The sequence below is a fragment of the Heterostelium album genome, assembly GCF_000004825.1.
Source record: "Heterostelium album PN500 unplaced genomic scaffold PPL_scaffold13, whole genome shotgun sequence".
Taxonomy (NCBI): Eukaryota; Evosea; class Eumycetozoa; order Acytosteliales; family Acytosteliaceae; genus Heterostelium; species Heterostelium album.
The window spans coordinates 307,712-332,499 of NW_008805075.1; the positions used below are offsets into that span (position 1 = coordinate 307,712).

General features: G+C 32.9%; 6 protein-coding genes across 6 annotated transcripts; 5 read left to right on the forward strand and 1 right to left on the reverse strand.

The window, feature by feature from the left end:
- Window positions 1-138: 138 nt before the first annotated feature.
- Window positions 139-1,797, forward strand: PPL_11270 (uncharacterized protein; the record flags this gene model as incomplete). Its single annotated transcript, XM_020582027.1, has 2 exons — window positions 139-586; window positions 1,397-1,797. The coding sequence occupies 2 exons, from the start codon at window positions 139-141 to the stop codon at window positions 1,795-1,797; spliced, it is 849 nt and encodes a 282-aa protein (XP_020427330.1).
- An 838-nt stretch (window positions 1,798-2,635) lies between these two features.
- On the forward strand, window positions 2,636-7,262 carry PPL_11271 (uncharacterized protein; the record flags this gene model as incomplete). Its single annotated transcript, XM_020582028.1, has 2 exons — window positions 2,636-3,776; window positions 3,847-7,262. 2 exons carry the CDS (start codon window positions 2,636-2,638, stop codon window positions 7,260-7,262), a joined length of 4,557 nt encoding a protein of 1,518 aa, XP_020427331.1.
- A 1,477-nt stretch (window positions 7,263-8,739) lies between these two features.
- Window positions 8,740-12,483, forward strand: PPL_11272 (uncharacterized protein; the record flags this gene model as incomplete). Its single annotated transcript, XM_020582029.1, has 10 exons — window positions 8,740-8,940; window positions 9,025-9,169; window positions 9,297-9,357; window positions 9,439-9,899; window positions 9,967-10,210; window positions 10,288-10,349; window positions 11,634-11,710; window positions 11,784-12,043; window positions 12,145-12,246; window positions 12,288-12,483. 10 exons carry the CDS (start codon window positions 8,740-8,742, stop codon window positions 12,481-12,483), a joined length of 1,809 nt encoding a protein of 602 aa, XP_020427332.1.
- Window positions 12,484-14,071: 1,588 nt separating this feature from the next.
- fscH (G-protein-coupled receptor family protein) lies at window positions 14,072-17,389 on the forward strand (the record flags this gene model as incomplete). Its single annotated transcript, XM_020582030.1, has 9 exons — window positions 14,072-14,125; window positions 14,207-14,233; window positions 14,818-14,838; window positions 14,878-15,028; window positions 15,250-15,678; window positions 15,746-15,986; window positions 16,069-16,419; window positions 16,504-16,615; window positions 16,826-17,389. 9 exons carry the CDS (start codon window positions 14,072-14,074, stop codon window positions 17,387-17,389), a joined length of 1,950 nt encoding a protein of 649 aa, XP_020427333.1.
- A 168-nt stretch (window positions 17,390-17,557) lies between these two features.
- Window positions 17,558-18,286, reverse strand: PPL_11274 (MOSC domain-containing protein; the record flags this gene model as incomplete). The annotated part of the gene is made up of 2 exons (XM_020582031.1): window positions 17,558-17,989; window positions 18,170-18,286. The coding sequence occupies 2 exons, from the start codon at window positions 18,284-18,286 to the stop codon at window positions 17,558-17,560; spliced, it is 549 nt and encodes a 182-aa protein (XP_020427334.1).
- An 81-nt stretch (window positions 18,287-18,367) lies between these two features.
- On the forward strand, window positions 18,368-23,676 carry PPL_11275 (prespore-specific protein; the record flags this gene model as incomplete). Its single annotated transcript, XM_020582032.1, has 15 exons — window positions 18,368-18,380; window positions 18,576-18,605; window positions 18,751-19,015; window positions 19,087-19,237; window positions 19,306-19,372; window positions 19,445-19,593; window positions 19,684-19,802; window positions 20,237-20,958; window positions 21,171-21,510; window positions 21,631-21,734; window positions 21,908-22,098; window positions 22,230-22,508; window positions 22,726-23,164; window positions 23,228-23,592; window positions 23,671-23,676. The coding sequence occupies 15 exons, from the start codon at window positions 18,368-18,370 to the stop codon at window positions 23,674-23,676; spliced, it is 3,240 nt and encodes a 1,079-aa protein (XP_020427335.1).
- Between the last annotated feature and the right edge of the window lie 1,112 nt (window positions 23,677-24,788).

Genomic DNA, 24,788 nt, shown 5'->3' on the forward strand with positions numbered 1-24,788 from the left:
ATTCTTGCATTGTGGGCTATGATGCACCACAAGGTGGCGACCTACTACCTCTTCTTCAGTATCGATGTGGTGCACTTCAAACAGCAGCTATCGATTGCCAAGAGCAAGCTGGAGGCGGCAATGGAACAGGTCGATCTCATGACTGTGGCAACACCCTACTTTAGATTGACCCTTCCGAATTCCGTGCACTCTGAAGACAACTACGGTGAATCCACCAAGAAATGTAAGGTCTATGATTTGATATCGTTTGTCTATCTCTCGCTCCAGTGTCCGTCCGATAGCAAACTCAAGTCATTCCTGCGTCACACCCTCGAGACCATCCAAGAGATCAATCACCTCTACATCCCTCAGCAACTGCGTCATCTGCTCAACGATGAGTTTATGTATGAGTACTTTGACCATCTCCCACACATCAAGAAGTTAGTGTTGAGCGACCAGATATTCACGCCAAAGGTTGCGCTATCCGCTTCTCGTTTCAAGAGTCTGACAACGATCCATCTCACCGACGTAGATGTCCGAGAGAGCAGTGGTGAAGCAGAACTAAACGATTCCAACGATAGTATTCTATTGAATACCAATGAATCCAGTAAGAGTCCATGCGAGAAGGAATCGAACGAGAATATCGACACTCTTGCCAAGTTGATTCACAAGTGGTTCGTTCAGTGCGACGCCCTCACCAGCTTGTTCTTGGGTGGCGTTTGGGTGAATGACTCTACCTTTGAAGATATCATTCCGTTCATGTCGAATCTCAAGGATTTCTCACTGGTCAACACCGGTGTCACCGATAAAACAATTGTCGCAATGGCACCGGTTGTCAACCTCACAAAGATCTCACTCTGCAAGTCACCGGGAATCAGTGACGAAGGCATGGAAACACTGTTCAAGACACAAAACTCGTTGGTCGACGTTTCAATCTCGCTGCGAAACATCACCGATGTATCTTGTCGCGAACTAGCCAAACACGCAGCAACCATCACCAACCTCGATCTCTCCTACTGTCTTCAACTGACATCGGTAGCACTCGCCGAAGTAGTGAAAGCCGCCACCAACCTGCAGTCGCTGCGTCTCACCAAAACCAACGCCGACAACAGTGTCATTGAAGCGCTGGAGAGCAACGGATGTCGCAACTTGGTATCGCTCTCTGTCGAGAGTACAAACCTCACGGGTGAAGCGCCGATCCAGACGCTCTCCATCTTGGAACCACCACTGCGATACCTCCGACTCTCGACTTACGACGGAGACTACTCAGTGCTCTGGACACTCTTTAGAAAACTTCCGGAGCTGACACACATCCGACTCCCGACCAACCTGAACCTCCCCAGCTTTATGGCTACCTATAAGACACTGATCGATCAGAACGATCAGGTAATGGAGATCCCGCTCAAACGCATCACAGAGATCGATTGCTCCGATCTGACCGTCTCAGTGCAATCGCTCGTCAGCTTCCTCGATTTGACACCACTCGTCGAGTCACTCATAATGGATAATCTTACCTTTGTCGACCATATCACCAGCGAGCCGGTGCCACTCGACGACAACCATCTTCAAGTCATCGGAAACTATATTTTGAACCTCAAAGAACTCGGTCTTTCCTCGTTCCCAGTGGATAAACGTGGTATTTCCTGCATGCTTAACCGTTGTACATCAATGCGCAGAATCATCATGAACAACTGTAAATCAATCACACCGGAAATCCTCTTTGAACTTCAAGTGGAATACCCTCACATCAGTTTTGTTTGTGACCATACCAAATATTCTTTACAATCACCAGAAATGTTCAAATATAGATATGATTAAAAAAAAAAAAAAAAACTTTAAACTTTCAAGTTTAAAAATGTAATTAATTTAATTAATCAAAATAAAATATTTATCTATCTTATCTATTCAATTATTTATTCTTTATATTCTTTTCTATCTTTTCTTTTTTTTTAAAATATTTCTCTAAAATTTTAATGAAATTTCTTTAAATAATAAGCAAAAAATAAACATACGAACAAACTGTCATGCTAATTAATGACTGGCGTCGATCTAACATCATAATCAATCATGATCTAACTTCATCCTTCTTTAAAAAAATAAACGTTTGAAATGATACCTGACTCATTCAACAACAAATTATGATACCGTATTCAATTTTTAATTTTTTTTAATTATTGTATTTTTTTTTTTTTTGATTCCAAATCATATCAAACCTTCTCAAAAAAAAAGAACAACACCTAACTCCAAAAAAAAACATACCTTTTTAAAATTAAAAAAATTAGAAAAACACATTTTAGAAGCTCATTCCCCTTCCAGATTTTATATTAGCTTTAAGTTATTTTTGCAAAAGAATTGTTTATTCTTTTTTTTCTCTTTTTTCTTTTTTTAACTATTTTTTGCAAATAGATTCGATACAGTTACTGTTTGTTCTCTAACATAACAAATCACCAATAATAATATTTTCCAAGAAATATTTCCTATTATCCTTACTTTTTTTTTGATGTAATTCTTTTATCTATTACTCAGTGTACAATATATTTTATTATTAATTATTAATTATTTATTATTTATATTATTAATAAACTTAAGTGTTTTTCTAATTTATTAAAAAATTAATTGTAAAAAAATAAATAAAGAGAAATCATAACAAGAAAAAATGTCACAGCAACAACAACAACAACAACCACCAAAAGATAAAAAAGATGATAAATCATTTAGAGAAATTCTTTCATACTGGGCAGTAAAAGAACCTGTAAATAAACAAGCTACATTACCCACACCATCGAAATTGAAACCATCGCGTTCAAACTCCAATATACATCAATTAAGTGTTTCCTCAGATTCTGTTGGAAGTCAACAGTCATTAAAAGCATCACAAGACCAAATAGTACATAATAACCAAGAACAACAACTACAGCAAATTCAGCAACCACAACAAATTGAAGAAAAACAACAATCACAACCACCACAGCAAAATATCGACGAAAACACAGTTACCGAAAATACTAGTAGTAATATTTCACAAGAAAAATTGGTAGATGAAATATTGAAGCAAGTTGAGAGTTTAGAAAATAAAGAAGATGCTGATGTCCAAGAGAATATTAATAAAGAGTCAGAAGCACCACAACCACCAACTATTATACTTTCAGGTTCAACTACACCTGAACCACCACTTTTGAACAACTCCTACACTTTTATTAACGATTCACCACTGGTCAACGATGTACTCTCACGTTCAACATCTTCCACCACCAAACTCACCGCCAGTATGAATGGTATTAATTTGAGAACCAGTAACAACTGGGCGAATATCTCAAGACAACCAACCAACCCATATATGACAATAAATGAAATTCAAAATCAACAACAACAACAACAACAACTTCTTTCAGATTCATCTCATCAAACATTTAGTGATAGTTATGTTATTGTTGGTGATGACTCCAGTGCAGAGAGTACACATGGATCATCGCAATCATCATATTCACTGTACACAGTTGCATCGTCGGCATCTTCCTATACATCGTATAGCAGTGGTGCAGTCTCTGGTGGTTATCTCTACGCCGACTCCAATCACTCGCAATCTTCGTATCTCGCTTATTCCACCGCCACCGAAAAGACACCGAACCACTTTAATCTTCCACACGAACACAACATCCCCAAAGTAGAGGTATTCAGACCACTCACTGAATGTCAAAAGATCTCTGCTCAACATTCATGGAATGACAACTTCCAACATCTTTTAGAGTTAGAAGATTCAGAAATTAAATATGAATATCTATCAAAAAATTCAAACGGTATGAATATTATTATTTTACAAGACAATCAAATTTGCGAATACTAATATTATAATTTTGATTTGATTAGATTTTGTATATTGCGCCAATACATTTGGAAAGATTATTATTTCAGAAGTTAATTTACCGGATGAACAAAAGACTATTAAACCATTGTCGTTGGGTGGTGTTGCCGGTGGATATAAATACAAGTGTCAGGATATCATTTTCAAGTTTGTTGTGGACGTTGAGATTGCACCGGGTCTTTGGATGTATGGTGATACTTCGCGATCCGATGAGAAGGCACAAAAGTCTGCTGGTCACGAGTTGAAAGGTTTAAATTATTTCATGGAGCATTCGAATGGTTTGATCAAGTTCCCGCTGATGGCAATCATTGACTATGGTGGCTATCGTTTGTTGGCCATATCGAACTTACCAATCACCAAGAAGTCGATTGTCTATGGATCGAACGACGGTGGTAAAACCATTCACAACAGTGATCCGGTTATCGAAAAGGAAATGGAGAGATTGGCTGGCATTATGAATATCAAAGGACACATGGTTGGACTCGTGACACCGACACTCATCTACGGACCGGGAGATATCGAAGTTCACAAGGGAACCGATGGCAATTACTATATGATTGATTTCGCTCGTGCATTCCCACCTGAATACCCACAGAGTATTCGCGATCGTATTGGACGTGAGATCTTCTACGCCATGTTGCGTCCAGAGTTTGTGGCGCGTTACGAAGTTCCACTGAGTCCAGACGCTTTCTCCGGTTGGCAAAACGGAAAGGATGAAGATCAATCCAATTTGGAGGTAATGGAAGCCACTGTTAAGCTGCACCAAAAGGTTATTCCAGAGTGTGTAGAACTTCTTCATCGTGCTCTCCAAGACGAGTGTTCCAGTGAAATCGACATGATGCTTCGTAGTCACTTGATGGGACAAGCAACCGACGGTTCCAACCAAACCGATTACACCAAGAAAATATTCATGTTGGTGCGAGTCATCAATTTTATTCATTCCTACGGTATCAATCTCCGTTATCTCGGACTGATCTGTCAGAAGACAACTCACCGTGGTTTGAGAAAGACACTGATGACCGAGATTGTTGCGCGTGTCTGGAAGAAGATTATCAAGGATCGTTTGCGTGAGAAGATGGAAACTTCCAATCGTCCATCGGACGAACCTGCCCGTGTGCTCTCAGAGGTATTTGAGATTCTACAAAACAAAGTGATGAAGTCAAACTACAAGGATTTCTGGTCGCTAAACACCACCGGAACCTTTAAGTATGCTGCGATTCGTGCATTCCCCCACTGTTTCTCAGAGAGTGAATTTGCACCAACCTACGACTTGCGTCACTCGCTCGACAACAAACTTTTGGTAATCAGAATCATCCAGATGATGAATGTTCGTCTCAACCCAGAGGCATACCGTCAGTTCCTCGCCAACCCGAAATACGTCATTTCCAACCACGACATCGAGGATGTCGAGCCAATCGTCAAGTATCCAACGGTTGTCGATTTTGCAGCCGGTTCGCATTTGATCTATCAGGCCGAGAGCAAGATGCAATCGTCGCATTCCTCGGTGCTCGAAGTGTTCCGTTGGATGGAGATGGCTCAAAAGAAGATGCAATCGGCACTACGCTCCATGCCACTCTCTGCCAAGGTGACACTGCGTCAGGCATCCATTTTCATACTGAAATCGAACCTCACCAACAGCATCAACGAATCGATTGCTCAGCTGCAAATCGCCACCAACCTCCTACGCCAAGCATCGAAATGTCCGATCAACCAAAACAATCCAGACATTCTCGCGCTCATCGGTGTCACCCTCCTCAAGATCGCATCGCACTACCTGTTCCACAACAACGATTTCGTCAAATTCAAAAAGTATCTCGACGAAGCACAACCTAAACTCGAGCGATCACTGGAAATCAACAGTGATTCACTTGGTAATTACATTCGCCAGTTCATTCCATTCAACCAGATCACCACCACTCACGGAATGGACTACGATGAGATCTCCAGTACTATTACCAGCACCAATTCCTCGCTTCTCTATCAGCTGATCACAATTATCTATCTCTTGAAATTCTCACCGCAAGACTCACGCTTGAAGACCTACCTCCCGTTGTCCATCGGTGATATCAAGAGCCTCTCACAACTCGAAATACCAATTGGTCTGAGAAAGGTTATCGATGATTCAATCATTGCAGAACTCTTGGAGAACCTTCCAAATCTGTTCCACCTCGAAGTCTCCAGTATGTCATTGACACCGAAGCTCTCACACATCATTGCCAATCTCAAGTATCTCAAGTCGATCGCTCTGTTCGACAGCAACATAAGCTCACACAACGCCATCGAGAATGACATTACCAACCTCAACCAATTCCTCTCTGCAATCCTCAGAGGTGCTCCAATGTTGACATCACTCACCATTGCCAATCGTTCGTTTGAAGATGCCGACTTTGCCGATATAGGACCGCTCATGGAGAATCTCACCAGCTTGACATTGTCACGTGGATACATCACCAACAAGACTTTGATAGCAATGGCGCCATACCTCACCAATCTAAACTCACTCGAACTCAGAGTGTCTGGACAAATCACAAACGAAGGAACCGTTCCTCTCATTCAGGCCTGTAAGAATCTCACCAAGTTGGCTATCTCCATCCGTCAGATCTCCGATGATACCGGTAACGCCATTGCTGCCAACGCCGAGAAGCTAGAGTATCTATCACTGAGCGGATCGTCTGGAATCAGTGCCGGTGTCTTGGCCGAGATTGTCAAGAATGCACCTGCCATCAGAGTATTGGACATCTCTGCTACCAATGCCAACTATACTGTTTTCGAAGCTTTGGAATCACACGGCGCCAAGAACCTGACTAAACTCTATTTGGAGCAGACCAATGTATCGACCGACGAGTTCAATCCCTTGCAATCGTTGACAATGATTGAACCATCCAATCTCAGAGTTCTCCATCTCTCCAGGTACATCGGAGAGTACTGTATCTTCTGGAAGCTTATGGACAAACTTCCAAAGCTCGAGCGTCTACGTCTGCCACAACACACCCACTTGCCAACTCTAATGAATGCCTACAAGGATCATGTTGAGAACAACTTTGAACTACAGGAAATACCTCTCTCAGAGATCACTCACATCGATATGCTAATGGCAACAATCTCTGTCGGTTCACTCACACAGCTCTTGGAGATGTGTCCACTACTCGAGTCACTCTCATTGTCAGCCGTCACCTTTGTCACCGAAGAATCGATTGTCATTCAAATGAACGACTCTATTCTTGCGGCGATCGGTCCAATGATGTCCAACCTCAAAGAGTTGAATCTTTCTAACCTCCCAATCGAGAAGAGAATGATTCCGTGTCTGGTATCACGTTGTATCCAACTAAGAAAAGTATATCTCTACGGATGCAAACCACTCAACGCTCAAGCAATCTACGACATTGGAAGAGAATTCCCACACATTAAATTCTTAGGATAAGCAATCATAGGTTCTGTTCTGTCTAATTCCGCTTTAGAAAAAAAACAACTATATAGCACATAAATAAAAATCAAACTACTTTTCAAAAAACCACCTGTGTTGGTTGAAAGAATTTAAAAAAAAAAAAAACGACAAAGACAACGACTAGTCGTCTTACTCTTTATATTAATTAAATGAAAATAGTTATGATCATTCTATGGAATTCTGATCAGTCATTTTTATGCTTCAGAGTTGTTCTATCACACATAATTGATTCTATTGGGTTCGCATATTCTTGCAATTTTAGTAAAAAAAGTTTTCAAACAAAATATCAATTTTTAGTTTTTATAAAAAAATCGATTTTATCTTGGATCTTTATGATGTCACGGAACATCAAGGAATATCATCTTAACTTCCTTTAGAATTTGATTATTTTAAGAACCAAAAATTGTAAAGATTTTTTACAAAAAAAAAGCAAAAGCTTTTGATTTTTCTGATAACATTTTCGCACAATATGAGTCAAAAAAAAATTGAGAAAAAACTATCATTGATTATTATGTAGGGCTTTTAGGTGCCACAAGCAAATCGGATTTTACAAAAATTAATAACAATAATTATCATACCTATTGTTAAATGGTTATTTTTTGACTATCAACCTTCACCATTAGTCAGTTCAAATGATTAATCAAATCAATCATACCAAATAACAACCAACAACAAAAATAATAATAATAATAATATTTTAAACATATATCGCTACACTTATCATGAATAACACATTTTTTGTAGAACCAATAATAATAGCAGTTGTATCTAATAATAATAATAATATCAATAATTGTTGTAGTCACGAATAAATAAATATCGAAACATAATCATTACTCACGCCCAACACACAATCCAAAGGTGTCACACAAACTTCAAAACAAAAAAAAAAATTGTGCAGAGTGTCACATCTTAGAAACCATCAACGACATCCTTTGCTAAAAGTAAAAATAATTTGTAAAAACAAATAGAAAGTCAAAAGAAAACTTTTTTTTATCACACAAAATCCCAATTCTTTGCTCTTTTTTTTTTACCTAAAGAAAAAAAAAAAGAGTTAACATAATTTTTATCTCATCGATTATATTTATTAATCATATTGTTAGTAAGTTCATTGTCGAAGAATAATTTTAGATTTTAGTGTTTTGTTTATACTGAATGATCATCAAATTAGTAGTTAGTATGTTAGTTAGAAGGAAGGAGGTGAAGTTTTGATTGCTTTTTTTTATTTTCACCAATTTTATTTTTAATAATAAAAAATTTTGGTTTTGTTTTATTATTTTCATTGGAATCCTGATTACTATTTACTATTTAAGAAATATGCACATTTGATTAATTAATATTTATTTATTTTTTATATATTTATTTATTTAAAAATTCAAGTTTATTTATTTATAAAATAAAATAAAGTTTTATTTTATTTGGGTAGACCAACACAACAACAACACGACAAATAATGTCTTTCCTGTCACGTTGGTACCAATCCAAGAAAAATTATGATATATCTATGTATGCCGGTAGACGCCGATACCTCTTGGTGGTTCTGGCTGAAATTCAAATAGTTGTTGTTTGTGGAATTGTTTTTGGATGGTCGTCACTCCAAGAGGTTTTAATTAATCAAAATTACTTTAATAATCTTTGTCCGACAGATCATCCAGTAAGTTGATTATTCAAAATTTTGGTTCTTTCATTTTTAATTAGAAAATATTATTAACAATTTTTTTTCTTTTTCTCAAAACAGAAATGCAATCAACAAAGTTTAAGATTAAATTTAGTATATACCTTTGGTGCTTTTACTGCCACTGGATCAGCATTTTTTAGCGGGGCACTTTTTGACAGATATGGACCTGTAGTAACAAATTTAACATCATTAGTTATAATGATATGTGGATGCGTACTCTGGTATTTTGCATCCTGGATGAGTATGTTAGCATTGCATTTAAAATATTATCAATCAAAATTATTTCAAATTATTAATAATTGATTAAAAAATAGATGAAAATATATATATAGTTGCTTTTTCTTTAATGGGAGTTGGTGGTCCGGCTTGCCAAGTTAGTTTAATGCATATAAAGTAAGTATTTTGTTTTTTATAAATATAAAAATATAAAAGCTAATTTTAATAATAATTTAATTTATTTTATATTATTGTTAGTAATTTATTCCCAACTTACTATTCGTCGATATCTACATCATTTTCAGGAATGTATGTAGCTTCCTCTTTTGTTTTTAAAATATTTCAAATTATCGCCACAAACTATGGTGTCCAAGTTTCAGAGTTGTTTTTGTACTATATGGGACTGGTCATTATCATCATTCTACCTACTATTTTTTTGATGCACCACAAAGCATACCTGCCTATTGAAGAGTACAAAGCAAAGGTAAATCGAACCATTATTGAGGATGAAGAGACTACAGATGAAGCCGCTGGCCTGTTAAATGACGATGAGAAGACTTCGATGGCCGTTAATCATGACCCCTATTTAGTTATGAAACACCGACCATTCATAAAGCAACTGTCTTCTTGGCATTTCTATATCCTTGTAATATTTATGAGTTTTAACTCATTACACAATGTTTACTACGTCGGAATTGTTGATGATATTTTTAAAGATAGTAAGTAACAGTTATAATAATTAAAACTTTTAAAGATACTAATTATTATTATTACTATTATTTTTAGAACCACTCTATGTAAATGCTTTTAATTATATTTGGAATGGTGGTGTATTATTTGTACCTATTTGTGGCTTTCTAATGATGAAATTCTCACTACCAAACAACGGATTCATTGTAAATACCATTGGAATCCTATTTGGTATATGCTCTTGTATTCCAGTGCCAGAGTTACAATTTGCCAGTTTTGTATTCCTTTCATTCCAAAATGTTTATATCTGGGGATTCAAATTTGTTTATTTAGGAGAAGTGTAAATATCAAATATTATTATTTCTAATTCTTTTATTTACTTATATATTAATATAATTATTAAATATTATTATTTAGATTTAGTTATGATAACTTTGGTAAACTATTAGGAATAGGTGCTATTTTAGTTGCTATTATTGGTATACTGGAATATCTGCTAGTGTATTTAACTCTAAATGTGCTGTCATTTTTCTATATCAATTTAATACTTACTATAATAAGAACAACAATGTATATACTGCCAATCATGATGACAAGATATGTCAGAAAACACCAAATGAAAGGTCATGCGCAATATCAAACTTTAAATATTCATCCTTCTGATCATATTACTTTTTCAGCCTCCTCCTCTACACAATAAAATTTATAATATTATTGTTTTATTATATTGTTTATTTTTATTTGATTGAGTGAGTTGTTTTTTGAAATTGCATGAATTCATTGACAAACTTTCTTGCTTGAAATTTGGCAACTGGTGATTGACTGATTAAAATATTTTTGCAACTTGAAATTGAAATTGAATTTGAACTAATTTGCAACAGGTTGGAAAAGAATCAAAGAAAACTGTTTACTAATGCAATATTATTTGCAAAATTAATTAAAAATAAATTCTATTAATATGAGACCTAGATCTGTTTTTGGGAAAAATAATCATCATCATTATTATTATTATTTTACCCATTCCTAACAATTCCAAAAATCATAGTATTAATTGAAGAAAAATTGATGGTATCTACAAAAAGCATAACAATCTAAAAATAATTGAATGATTATTGAGAATTGATTAAAAGATATTAAAATTTTGGAAGGTATGGAAGTGAGTTTTTGGTTGAAAAGAACAGACTCTGTGGTAATATCATTTTTGCAAAAGTAAAAGAACAATTCTTTTTGGGATCACACAAAAAAAAAGGGGGTGGGTGGTTTTGCAAAAATCAAAAAAATTTAATATGCAAAACGTTTTATTCCATTCACAAATTGACACCCCACTCACCACTATCCAAATATATTATAAATCTATCTATCGATTTTAAAGATAATAACTCCAACTTATAAGAATAAGACAAGTAATAATACAAATCAATTGTGACACTAAAACAAAAGATAGGATATATTTAATTGTTTTTATTATTATTAAATACATATATATATATATATATCTCTTGTTATAAACATTTACATATTTGCATATTCTGCAGAATATCTAGCGAAAATAAGATAATTATAATATTTCTCTCTTTGATAGAAGAGAAGATAAGGAAAACAGGGTAGAGTCGTAATAATATTTCTAAAAAGCAACTATAGTACAATGGTATCATTACTGCGGTCTATATGGAAAGACTATGATATATCGATATATTCAGGGCGGCGACGTTATTGGTTACTACTAATTGCAGAGGTTCAGATGTTTCTGATATCTGGTATAGTGTTTGGTTGGTCTCCTTTGGAACAGGAAATGGTTAAACAAGGCGCATTTAAATATCTATGTGAACCTGGTGAATCTGTAAGACAATATTGACTGATCGACTGTTCGATCATTGAAAATCAAATATTAATATCATATCATATTTAAATAGGAATGTAAAAGTCAAGAATTAAGATTGAATTTAGTATATACTTTAGGTGCATTCACTGCTACTGGATCTGCAGTTGGCAGTGGTGCTATATTTGACAAGTATGGACCGGTATGGACAAGTGCACTTTCGTTAGTCATTATGATTCTCGGTTGTATCTGTTGGTATATCACAGATTTAGTAAATGAAAACTTGTATATATTGTCTTTTGCATTGTTGGGTATTGGTGGACCTGCTTGTCAAGTCAGTCTTATTCATATTTGGTAAATGTTGAACAAAATAACAAACAAATAACTTAATCATCATCTTCATCATCATCACATTATCATTGAAATACTTATAATTTATTGTTACTCTATACTAGTAACTTATTTCCAGCGTATGCCTCAACTATATCGACTTCTTTCTCTGGAGTGTTTGTAGGATCATCGTTTGTTTTCAAAGTATTCAGTATCATTGCACAAAAGTATGGTGTGCCGATCAAGATTTTGTTTTTATATTATATAGCGGTGTTGGTTGTGATGTTTATTCCTTCGATTCTGCTGATGCACACGAAAGCGTATCTGCCGCTGCACGAATTCAAAGAGAATCTTCTGGAGAGCTCAGAGGAGTCGAAGGAACCAAACAAGAAGAGTACCGACATCTATTCGCATCAGGACATCGAGAAGGTGCCGATTATCAACTCACCACCGATTGTCATTGAGAGTATCGATAGCAAGCAGGTGGAGGATCCCTATCAAACGATCAAGAAGAAGACGCTGATGGGTCAGCTCGTGAGTTGGCCTTTCGTTTGCATCGTTCTCTACATGAGTATCAACTCGTTGCACATGGTCTACTACATCGGTATCGTCAACACACTCTTTGAAGACAACCCAGCGTACATTGACATCTTCAACTACTCTTGGAACTGTGGAGTTGTTCTTGTGCCACTGGTGAGTGTCCTCATGCAAAAGTTCAATCTCTCATTCAACGCAATGTTTGTCAATCTTGCTGGAATCATTTTCGGTATACTCTCGAGCATACCTGTGTTGGAGGTTCAATTTGCAACCTTCTTTTTCATATCGCTTCAGAATGTTTATATCTGGGGATTCTTTTTTATTTATTTATCTGAAGTGTAAGTAGATATTTAATAATAATAATCGATTATCTGAAGATCACATCATCATCATTTTCATACCAAAAAATCAATTTAACTAACATAAAATTTTATTCTAAATATCTAAACTAACTATCTATTTATTTTTATCTAAATAATTATAATTATAATCTTGGAATGAATCTCTCGTCGCTTCTACTTTAATTCATAACTTATTATAATAATCTAACAACAACAACAACACTCACCAATCAATCTGATGATCACATATTTGTCCAAATTTGTTAATTTTCAAATTTGAATTTTCATTCCCTTGATTTTCGGAATCCGATGTGTGATGTTGGTGTGGTGATCTGTTTTTTACTTTATTTTATTTTTTTTTCACCACTTGCAGTTTTAGTTATGCAAATTATGGTAAACTAATGGGTATCAGCTCTGTAATAACTGCAGTTGTCGGTTTATTAGAGGTATGTACAAAAACGAAGATTTGTTAGTAAAATATCACTTTTTGGTTCCAGAGTACTCTGGGTTGTATTTGTTTTTTCTTTTTTGTTGATATCTATCCATCACGATTCCAATCTTGTATGGATTGTTGTCACATTAATGATGCGGCAGTAACTACAACCCATCTCTACAACTTTAATGTCTTTTACCATACAAACTTTCTTCTAAATCATTAAATTCATATATTAACGATCAAATGATTTGCTATGTCATCAACAAAACATTACTTTTTTTGACCATCTATTTTTAGTACCTCCTGACATATCTGACCTTGAATGTTTTCAAGTATTTCTGGATCAACATTGTTTTGACCGTATTAAAGTTGTTGCTATTCTACCTTCCCTTTAGAATGTGGATTCAAACCCGGAGAGTCTCCAAAAACGGAATAAGTGCATCGACCAACTTCTCTCATAACTATAAGCCTGTTGCAAACCAATAGACAGATTCTGATTATCATTGCTATCAACAATTTTTTTCCTTTGCATCGCACCAACTAAAACAAAAAAACCAACTAATTAACGTGTTGATCCAGATCCGATCTCACTAAAAAAACAAAAATTGGGTGTTTTTTATAAATTTTTTTGCGAGCAACAATGCAATCACCAAACTCTTTAGTCATTTTGTTTATTCTGTGGGTTTTGAGTTTATTAATAATAAAGTTGTTGTTTTTTTTTAATTAGTTTTTTGAGTAATGTGTGACAAGAATATTTGCGGAAGACCATTCCCAGAAACAGTCGTTGCTGGTGTTGGTTGAAATTTATTTTGCAATTTATTTAGAGACAGTGCCTATTTAAAAAAAAAGTTAGTTTTTTTTTTTTTTTTTTAGCTTTCTACTCAAAAATTAACCGTTGTGGTAAATTTACTGCCTGATGAATTTTTGCAGGTAAAAATTAAAAAATTTGCAAAATATCCCCGGTTTTTGAAATGAAATTTTGACAACATTTATTCTGTTACCCCCTCCAATCCTATAAATTTGGTTTGGGTATGAACAATTTTTTCGACCCAAACTAAAGGATCATTTTTATGTGGTGGCTAAGCCCATCGCCTACACCACATTTCAGATTCAAACAAACAAACACATATTTTTGATAGATGGATATTTATAAAAACCATTTTACTCAAATCACAATTTGATTAGGCTCAGGTACTTAAAATTAATTTTTAGAAAATTAAAAAAAAACAGATTAAATAATTTTAAAACACAAAATCAACAATAACAATAAATTTTTAATTAATAAAAATAAATTTGTAATCAGTTAATAGTGATCTTGTCTCGGACAACCAATAACATTTATTGTAATCATCAAAAAAAATATAAATATAAAATAACAAAACTTTTTTTTGTACAAAAAATTTTCAAAACTTATTTATTTTTAGAATTTTTAATATATATTAAAATATTTTTCTAAGATTTAGAGAATAATAATATTAATATAGAGTAACAACATATCAATCATTGTAAATAAATAAAATCTAAAGTAAAATAGAATCAGATAGTTTTCAAGAATGAAAATTCTTCTGTTGTATTGTTGTTTGTCTCTGTTTTATATTTATTGTTGGGCGCAAACTGATGGAGCAGTAGATTTTGGTGCCCGTTGTGAACCTTACAATGGAGATCCCGTTTGTAAAGGTGCTTTATTAAATGATGGTAAGTCAATTCTTAAATAAATAATAATTGATCATGTGATGTGATGTGATCACACATTCCATTCAACCTCATATTATATCGATGAAAAAAAAAAAACAAAAAAAACACATCATCAGGTTTCCAAATATTTTTTGATTTGGGATTTTCAAACACGAACCTAAGTTAATATCTAATTTTAATAATATTCTCTTTGTTATTTTTATTTTTATTTTTATTTTTAGGTGTTTCTGTTTATATTGCAAGTGGATGGACACAACAAACTATTTTAACAGAATTAAAGAGTACCCAGTTCAATCTGGGTTTGGTTTGTTCAAACACCACAAAAGAGGTTGCAAAACTTTCGCAAGCATTCACTTGCAACCAAGCATTTAGACCATGTGTAGAAATGACATTGGATGGTTCAGTCAACGGACAGACAACAGTTGCAATCTTCCAAAGTCAGTGCTACGGAAACTGTATGGAACTTCAAACATCTTGTCAAATTGCTGCGTTTTTGGATTGTAAAGAGCTGTATGCCAAGTCAACACTTCAATATTATCCTCCAGTTTCAAATACTTTTCCACTCTCATGGTATGGTGGTGTAAATACAACAGAGACTTGTTTGGATACATCAAAGATTGATAATAATGGAACTGTAGTTCCAACTAAACGTATGTGTTTTAATTACAATTTAAAGTGTCAATATTAATATTTATATTGTTGATATTTATTTTTTAGAATGTCCCGGAGATTTAATTTATAGAAATTCCACTGGTGAACAAAGAAAGATTGATGAACAGAATGGATATGTATTTGCAGGAGATGATCTAAAATGTGTTTTCCCATGTCCAGCTCCATTGTTTACCGATCGTCAATGGAAGATGTTTTTCGATACCATCACAGTAACATCGATCATATCTTTTATATGTACATCTACAATTATTTTCACATATTTGGTTTTAAATAGAAAATATGATAGGTAATAATAATAACTATATACTCAACTAATTATTAAGTTTCATAAAATAACTAACTCGATAACTGTATGAAACTATTTATAGACATGCAATTTGTATTATTTTTATTTCATTTGGATTGTGGACTATCAATTTAACAGATATGATGATGATAGGAGGTGGTCGATATAATATAAATTGTCCAGAACCTGGTCGTGGAGGTGTTCAGTCCGATGTTATGTGTGCAGTCACTGGTTCCATTTTCCAATTTGGTTGTGTCACTGCTATTCTGTGGTGGTCTACAATGGCATTCGATCTTTGGTTGGTTTTGAAGAGAGTCAGAACTCAAAGATCCTACGAAAAGTACTATATGGTTATTCTTACATTAATTGCGATTTTCCTCACCGTATTACCAGCAGGACAAAAGAAATATTCTTCTACATTTGGTGGATTAGGGTAAGTAATTGATATCATAATTAGTTTCATTTAAAGATAAATCAATCTATTAACTTTTAAAATATATATTTAATTTATCTATAGTTGTTGGATAGGAGAGAATAATTATTTGAATGGTGTATTTTGGTTCCCATTAACTTTTTGTTTATTGTGCGGAATTGTATTTATTATTTTAATTCTACGTGAAGTTATAAATGTAAGTTTATTATTTTAAAGATGGAAATAGAATTCCAAAAAAAAAAAACAAATATTAATTATTATAACTATAAAACAGGTTGTAAATAGAGTAGATACTGGAAAGAAGAAATCAATTAGAATCATTAAATATAATTTGAAACCATTTTTGATCATTTTATTCTTGTTTATAGAGTTTATCTATCTTTTTGGATATCATTTCTATTTGCAGGAAGCTCAAGACAGTATCGAAGATCAAATGGGTAACTGGGTGAGGTGTTTGATCAGAAAGGAAGCCGATCCACTCGTGGAATGCTCCCTGAATCCAATTCCATTCGGAGGACAGTTCTTCTTTTACTTTTTCGTGCGTTTCCTGGGCATAGAGCTGCTGATTTTCTACGGTATCAATCGTCGTGCCAAGAAGATCTGGATGACATCGATTTTCTTCCACAACCGTTTCTATTCGATCACCTTCTCACAGAGTAAAACAAGCATGAACTCCTCGACTCACACCAGCCAAAACGTTGGAAGTATAAAGATGAACAAGGGATCACGTGCTACATTCGACGAGGGTAGCATCGAAGTATCCGATGTAAATCCAAACAACGAAGACGACTCTACATTCAACAAACCACGATCGGAAACAGACGAACCAGCTCCAGCAACAACAGCTGGAGTTCAAGATTCTTACAACAATAATAACAACAACAACAACAACAGCGCTGTACAAGATATAGAAGAAGGTGGTGGAAATTACGAAAGCGAAGATAGCTCTAGCGAATATGAAGATAATTGAAAAAAAACCTAAAGATATCTTTTTAAAAATGTTATAATAATAATAATAGTAATATAAAATCATATATAAAATCCAAAATAATAAATAATTAAAAAAAATACAAAACTTATTTATTCAAGAAAATTATCAAAAAACCTTTTTATTTATTGATTTATTTATATTGTTTGTTTAGACAACTTGTAATGGAATATGTGGTTCCTCTGGTAATATTATATTGATTTTATCATTGGCTTTAACAATTCCGCCGTTTAGGACGATTCCCATTATACCTGCTTTACGCTGAGTAACCCTACCGTCGGCGTCGGTGTCCCTGCAAGCCGACATCAAAGTATTCTCAAGTCCGTTCAGCTGTTGACATGGGTTTCTCAATCCAGTGATTTCAATGAGTGCACCACGATCACCCAACTCCAACTTGGTTCCTTTTGGCAACGAGAGGATATCGATGTCTCTGGTGGTGATGTTCTCACCCATCTCTCCGGGTTCCACACCTTTTGTGAATCCCTTTGCTTTCAACTCCTGATGTAGTTCTGTGTGAATCAAGTGAATCTGTCTGAGATTTGGTTGATCTGGATTTGCTTTGACTCTACTTAGATGTTGTACCTAAAATAATTAAAGTAATTACCAAATTCCACACAAAACAAAAAGGTTAGTTTTCAAAACTAAAGTTTTGCTCACATGGGCTCTTCTTCTTTTTCTTTCTTTCGTTAGTTATTTTTATCGTACTTTCAACCAAGACCTGTGTGAGCATTAACTCATCATTTACTATTAGAATTACTTTACTTTATCACCGAAATGGGCATCTCCTTCAATTCCCAAACCAGTTACCAACTTAATTTCGTCTACAACTGGTTTAGACATACTGTGAGTCGGACTTAAACAGACAGCTACAATCGACATTTTTATTTTATCTGTTATTTAGTTATAACTTTAAAATAGAATAAAGGAAAATAAAAAAAAGAAAAAGAAAAAGAATCAAAAATGGGTGAAATTTGTTTGTCTTTTACAATTTTTATTATTAATTAATTGTTGTCTGATTTTGTAAGGTGGGAAATGAAGAGAGGGATCTTTGCACAAACAACAAAAAGTTTTTTTTGTAAAAAGTATTTTTAAAAAACAAAAAATGATCAACAAAAAAAAAAAAAAAAAGAGCTAAAAAAAGAATAATGAAATGATTATAACTATTTAGTAAAGAGATATATATTTGTTGGTTGGTTAGGTTAGTCAACCCAAATTTAGTGTTATGTTTGTTTTTTTCACCAACAACAAAAAAAAATATGTTCACACTGGATGAATGAAATTTTTGTTACATATTATTAATTATAATTTTGTTAGTTTGTTTATTTTTTGATTTAATAATTAAGATATGAAAGATCATAAATCAAAGTCATCAAAGAGTAAATCTTTTCAAGCCAATAAAGATACCTATTGTGATTTCAACTCTGCACGTAATAAATGGGTGATGAGACCACCAGTTCATCCGATTCCACCATTCAACCAAAGAGTACATCCTCTTGCTATTCTGATTGGTTGGATCAATGCACAGCCTCAAGCACTCGAGAAATACACAACACTCTATAATAATGCTGGTTTCTTTACTATATCAATTATACCTCCTATATTAGGACAGTAAGTAAATCATTTAACTGATGATGATTTACTAAAAAGATAATTAATATAAAAACAACATGTTGTTTTAGTCCGTACCCAAGATATTTTAGTGATTTAGCAAGAGATTTTCTTGATTACCTCTTGGTGGAGATGAATCAACAACCTAGATCAATTATCATTCAGGTATTCTCTGGTAATATTGTATTTCTTTCACATATTCAATATGTTTTAAAGGATAAAGTAAATAATAGAAATCATTAAATCTTTGGAATAATATTTAATTAATAAGCATACTACCATATATATAGAAATATTCAAGTTTATTACCATTGATAAAAGGAGAGATATTAGATAGTTCACCTTCAGAGTTAACAGGTAATTTTTTATTATTAAATATTATAAATAGCTAATGTTTAAAGTAATAATTAATATCTTTTTATTTGTTAGTTCATGGTGGAAAGAAATCAATGGCAGCACCATTTCCAGATACATGGTTCTACCGAAAATTGATCTCAACAGCTTTTACTTTCCTAACTTTTTTAGTTGATATATCAGAGATAAACAAAGATTTTTGGTTTAGATTTAAAGTTTCCGCTGTAAGTATTAATAAAATTAAAATAATAATAATAATAATAATAATCCAAAATTAGTACTAATTAATAAACATGTTTTCAAAATCATTTTAGATAAAAGATAAACCAAAACTTTATATTTACTCTTTAGATGACCCTGTTACACCTTATCTTCACGTTAAGAAGGCAATGAATCTGAATAGACACGATAGTTCAACGGTGATAGGAGTAGAGTTTGAAAAGTCGGCTCATGTCATGCATTTGAAGTACCATCCAAGAGAATATCTGGAAAAGCTCTATCAATTTTGGGATCAGTGTATTGAGGCTGACAATAACGCCAATATCGGAACACTTTCAAAAACAACAGATTTTCAATATCTATTGAAATCGATGATGATTTCAAAATATTAACCAACAAGCTATTATCAATTCCAAAGAATAATTAATGATGAGTTATTCTCATTATTACCAACAATTTCCAAGAAAAAAAACGCTTTGACAAAAACAACACTTTTTTTTTTTTAAAACCAACATGATAAACAATTTATGTTTCGGGAATAATATAATCTTAAGATTTATATAATAAATAATAATTTAATATAATATAATAAAATATAAAAATGATAACAAGATCTAAATCATTATTAAATAATAAAGTTTTAAAAAGTTCAAGTAAAGTTGTTGTAGCTTCAGCAAATAAGAATGTTGAAGATGGTGAAAATGATAAAGAAAATCAATGTTATGCAACACAAATGAGAAATTATTTTATAAAGGAAGCATCGAAATTAAAGGAAACACCGATAAACTCTGTTGACATGAAGCGATATATGAGACATAAATTCGAATTCATCGGTCTGAAGCAACCTGCCAGGAAAACGATACTAAAGAATTTCCTCAGTGATCACGGACGTCCTAAGGAAGAGGATCTGCTCAGTATTTACAAGTTACCGGAGCGTGAATTCACTTATTGTGCAATAGAGTTGGCCGAGCCCGACGCAAAGAAGAAAGAGAAAGCGCCACCCAGCAGGCTGGCAATGTATCTAGAATTTGGATTGCATCAACCCTGGTGGGATACAATCGATATTATCTCAACAAAGTTGGTTGGTCAACACTTTCAGCTGTATCCTGACTTGATCGGTGTGAGTATTGATAAATGGTTGGCACAGGAATCGATTTGGATCAAGCGAATCGCCATACTCTTTCAACTAAAGTATAAGAAGCAAACCGATACCGAGCTTCTCTTCAAGTGTATCGATAGTACCTATTTGAAACATGCCGACGAATTCTTTATACAGAAAGCAATCGGGTGGTCACTCAGAGAGTATGCCAAGACTGACAAGAAAACCGTAAAGAATTTCATTGAAAACCGACCAAATCTATCAAATCTAAGTAAAAGAGAAGCAACTAAACATTTTTAAAAGTAAATAAATAAATAGATATAAACTTGAAAGTTTATTATTATTTTTATTATATTTATTTTTTGTTTATCACAATCACAACAAGTCAACACACTTCACTTCACCATTCATGTGATATTTTTTTATTCCCATTTTAATTTTAGCGAATATTTTTCACATGAAAACTATAATTATTTTGTGTAGCAATGCAAAGAATTATAAAAGATAAATTAAATAATAATAATAATATTAATAGTGTAAAGAAAATAGATAAGAATGAAAGTAGTAGTAATGATAAAAATACATTAATAAAGAAAAAAGATCAAGTTATAACAACTTGTTGTAAACAAATAAATTCAGTTACTTATGAATGGTCAATAGCTTTACCATCTCATCCAATTCCACCTTTTGATTTGAAAGCACATCCTCTGACGATATTAATTGGTTGGATAGGTGCACAACCAAAGAATCTAGAGCGTTACAGTAAGATCTATCGTGAGAATGGTTTCTGTACACTTTCATTTATACCACCTATATCAGGACAGTAAGTTAATAATCATCTATCTAAACAATACTCTATTATTATTCATTTTTCATCAATGATATTAAACAAAGTCTATCTACTCTACTTAAATATTAATATTATTATTATTATTATAATTAGTTTCTTCCCAAAAAAGATGAAAAAGATATCAATAAGTCTATCGGAATACCTATTGGAACAGATCAATAGTACACCTAGGTCCATTATCATACAAGTATTCTCTGGTAATTTGGTATTTCTAAGTTATATTTATGAACTGTGGTCACAAGAAAAAGAAAAGGTAAAGTATTTCCTTAGCAGAAAAGATATGAAATATTAAACTTTCATTCATCGATAATAACTCTAAAACACCTTGTTTCTCTTATTATAACACAGTATAAAGTATTAATTAATTCAGTAAAAGGTCAAATATTTGATAGCTGTCCTGCTGAAATCTCAGAGAAAGCAGCATACACATCATTGGTAGTACCATATCCCAAAGCCAAATTGTACAAAAGAGTTGTTGGAATGACATGTAAACTCTACAGCACAGTCATAGATGTTCCAAAGTTAAATATGTTATTTTGGTATAGATTATCAAACTGTCCTGTAAGTTTTTAATCAAATCAATTAATCTATCTAACGTAATCGTTGTTTAATAATAATCAATCTTATTAACGATTGTTATCACTATCATTTTGAAAATGGCTAATCATTATCATTATTATTATAATTATTAGATATCAGCACCACAAATGTATTTCTATTCACTTGATGACCCTATTACCAGCTACTTGGATGTGGAGAAGGGAATCGAAGTAATGCGTAAACAAAAGATAACCGTTACGGCAGTTCAGTTTGACCAATCGAAGCACTGCAATCACCTTGGTTCACATCCAATGCAATACCTAAAGGGACTCTATAAATTCTGGCAATCGTCACTAAAACCTCGAGACTTGAGTAGCAGTCTTACCAACAAGCCATCAAACTATCAAAACATCCTGAGTTCACTTGGTCTTGTATCCAAACTTTAAGCAAACAAGCACACACAGTATATATATATTGATAGCTTGTCATTTTAAGTTTGCTTTTTAATAAAAAAAGGTCTCATTTGACAGAAATCAAATTTTTAATTTTTAATTTAATTTTACTTTACAGATTAAAATGTCAATGTAGTCTATTGAGAATTGAAATTTTGATTTAAATCTATTCTTACTCTATTTCTTTATTATTTAGAAAATGCTATGGTTTTTTATCTTTTGCTTTGTTATTCTTCCTATTTCTGTATCCTATTTGTTTTTCAATGTAAATTTAGAGGAAAAGGAATCAACTTTTTGGATTTATCAAAAAGATGTTAAACAAATTCGAGTTCTTATTAAACATAAATATAAGAATAATTATAACAATGAATGGTTGAAAAACAAAATCATTGATTATATTGGTATCACTCGCATCCCATCATTAGAGGTTCATCTCTCACCATGTGACGAAAATGGATTGCAAAACCGACCTACTCTTAATCCTATCGATCCTTTTCAACTTCATTCAGGTAGTAGATTGTTCCTTGAAATTTGTGATAAAGATTGTAGTTCATCTACCACCAATCCATCATCATCACCTAGATTTAGTAATTTGGAAGACTACAACGATAAGTTTAGGACGTTGGTAATCGAGAGTTTGTTGGAACGCAAGGAAATTCAGATTCAATCGAAAGATGATCAAAGTTTGATTTCTATAGAGACACCTGGTGGGGCAAAGGAATTCACTTCTATCACTGAATGGAACTCACCTCATACACTCTATCTTCCAAAGAATCCAAACTTGGGAATTGATCTACTTCTAACACCTGGTTGTCTTTTCCATATTGTCAGTACCAACAAAGTTGGTAGTAGCAAATCAATTCCAAGCGAAACGATTCAACAATATATAAATCAACTTCAAAAAATTCACTTTCACCATAGAAATTCAGAACCACTAAAAATCTATCTCATCTCGGTTGTTCCAGAGGATACTCCAGAATACACCAAACACCTAGAATACCAAGATTTGACCACTATGTCCAGTCAAGAAGATTTCGAAAGAAACAACGGAATATCTCAATGGGTATATGTTTACAAACAACATTTAAACATTACTCCTCCCACCTCCTTAGAACTCTAAAATCTCTCTTATATAAAATAGAAATAAATTCTCTAAAATAATAATAATAATATCAATAAAATTAATTAATAATAATAAATAAAATACAACCATAGTTGTTTTATAATTAACTAATATTTGCAAATTTAGAGATTAAATCGATCGAGTTTTGTTTTTCATTTCAGATCTAAAATTAAAAAAAATTAATAAAAAATTCAATTTAGATCTGATAGAATAGAGATTGAGATTTTGCAAAAGACCCAAATATAAATCATAAAGATTTTTGTTGTCGTTTTTAGTGTTTTGGGCCATAGAAGAAGGTGATTAATGATTTTTTTTTTTTTTTTTGATGACATTTTATGTCTTTTTTTCAATTAAACTGTTTGATACAAAAAAAGGTTTTTGGTAAATTAATCTTTTGATTTTTACAAATTTCATTCCATTTTGATTTAAAGACAAAGAAAAAACAGATATTTTTGCTTTTGTCATTTTTTATAAATCATAAAACTGTTTTAAATAGGAATAAGAATTAAAATTTGAAGAGATAAATAAAATATTTAGTGTTTTATTTTAAATTTCCTTCAAAATTGAATTTTATATATATAAATTTATTACCAATAAAAAAACACCACATTCACCCTCACACACTCACACACATACACATAATCTCATCTTTATATATTTATTTAGTAATTTAAATCACATTATCTTATCTTCAACCATCCTCATACACACACACCTAACTTTATTCAACTTCCTTCATAGTATTATCAACATGTATTTATATATGGTATAATATTTAACATTAAGAAGAATCATCATAACTGTAACACCAAATGTTCATTTGATATAACACACAACACACAGCACAGCACATCACACACATACCACTTCCAATTAGAACAACAACAACTACTTCAGCTCACTAAGTACTTACTTACTTTTGATATAACAACCAAACACCATAACATTTTTGGTAAAAATAAAATACATATATAAATAAATATTGTTTTTTTTTGCTTATATTTATTGTTATTATTATTTGTATGCTTGTTTGTTTGTTCACCATGATGTAGAGTAACACAAACAAAAACAACATCATTGCATTTAAAACAACTTTGATTTCACCCAACAGCACACATACACATAACTTACATTTT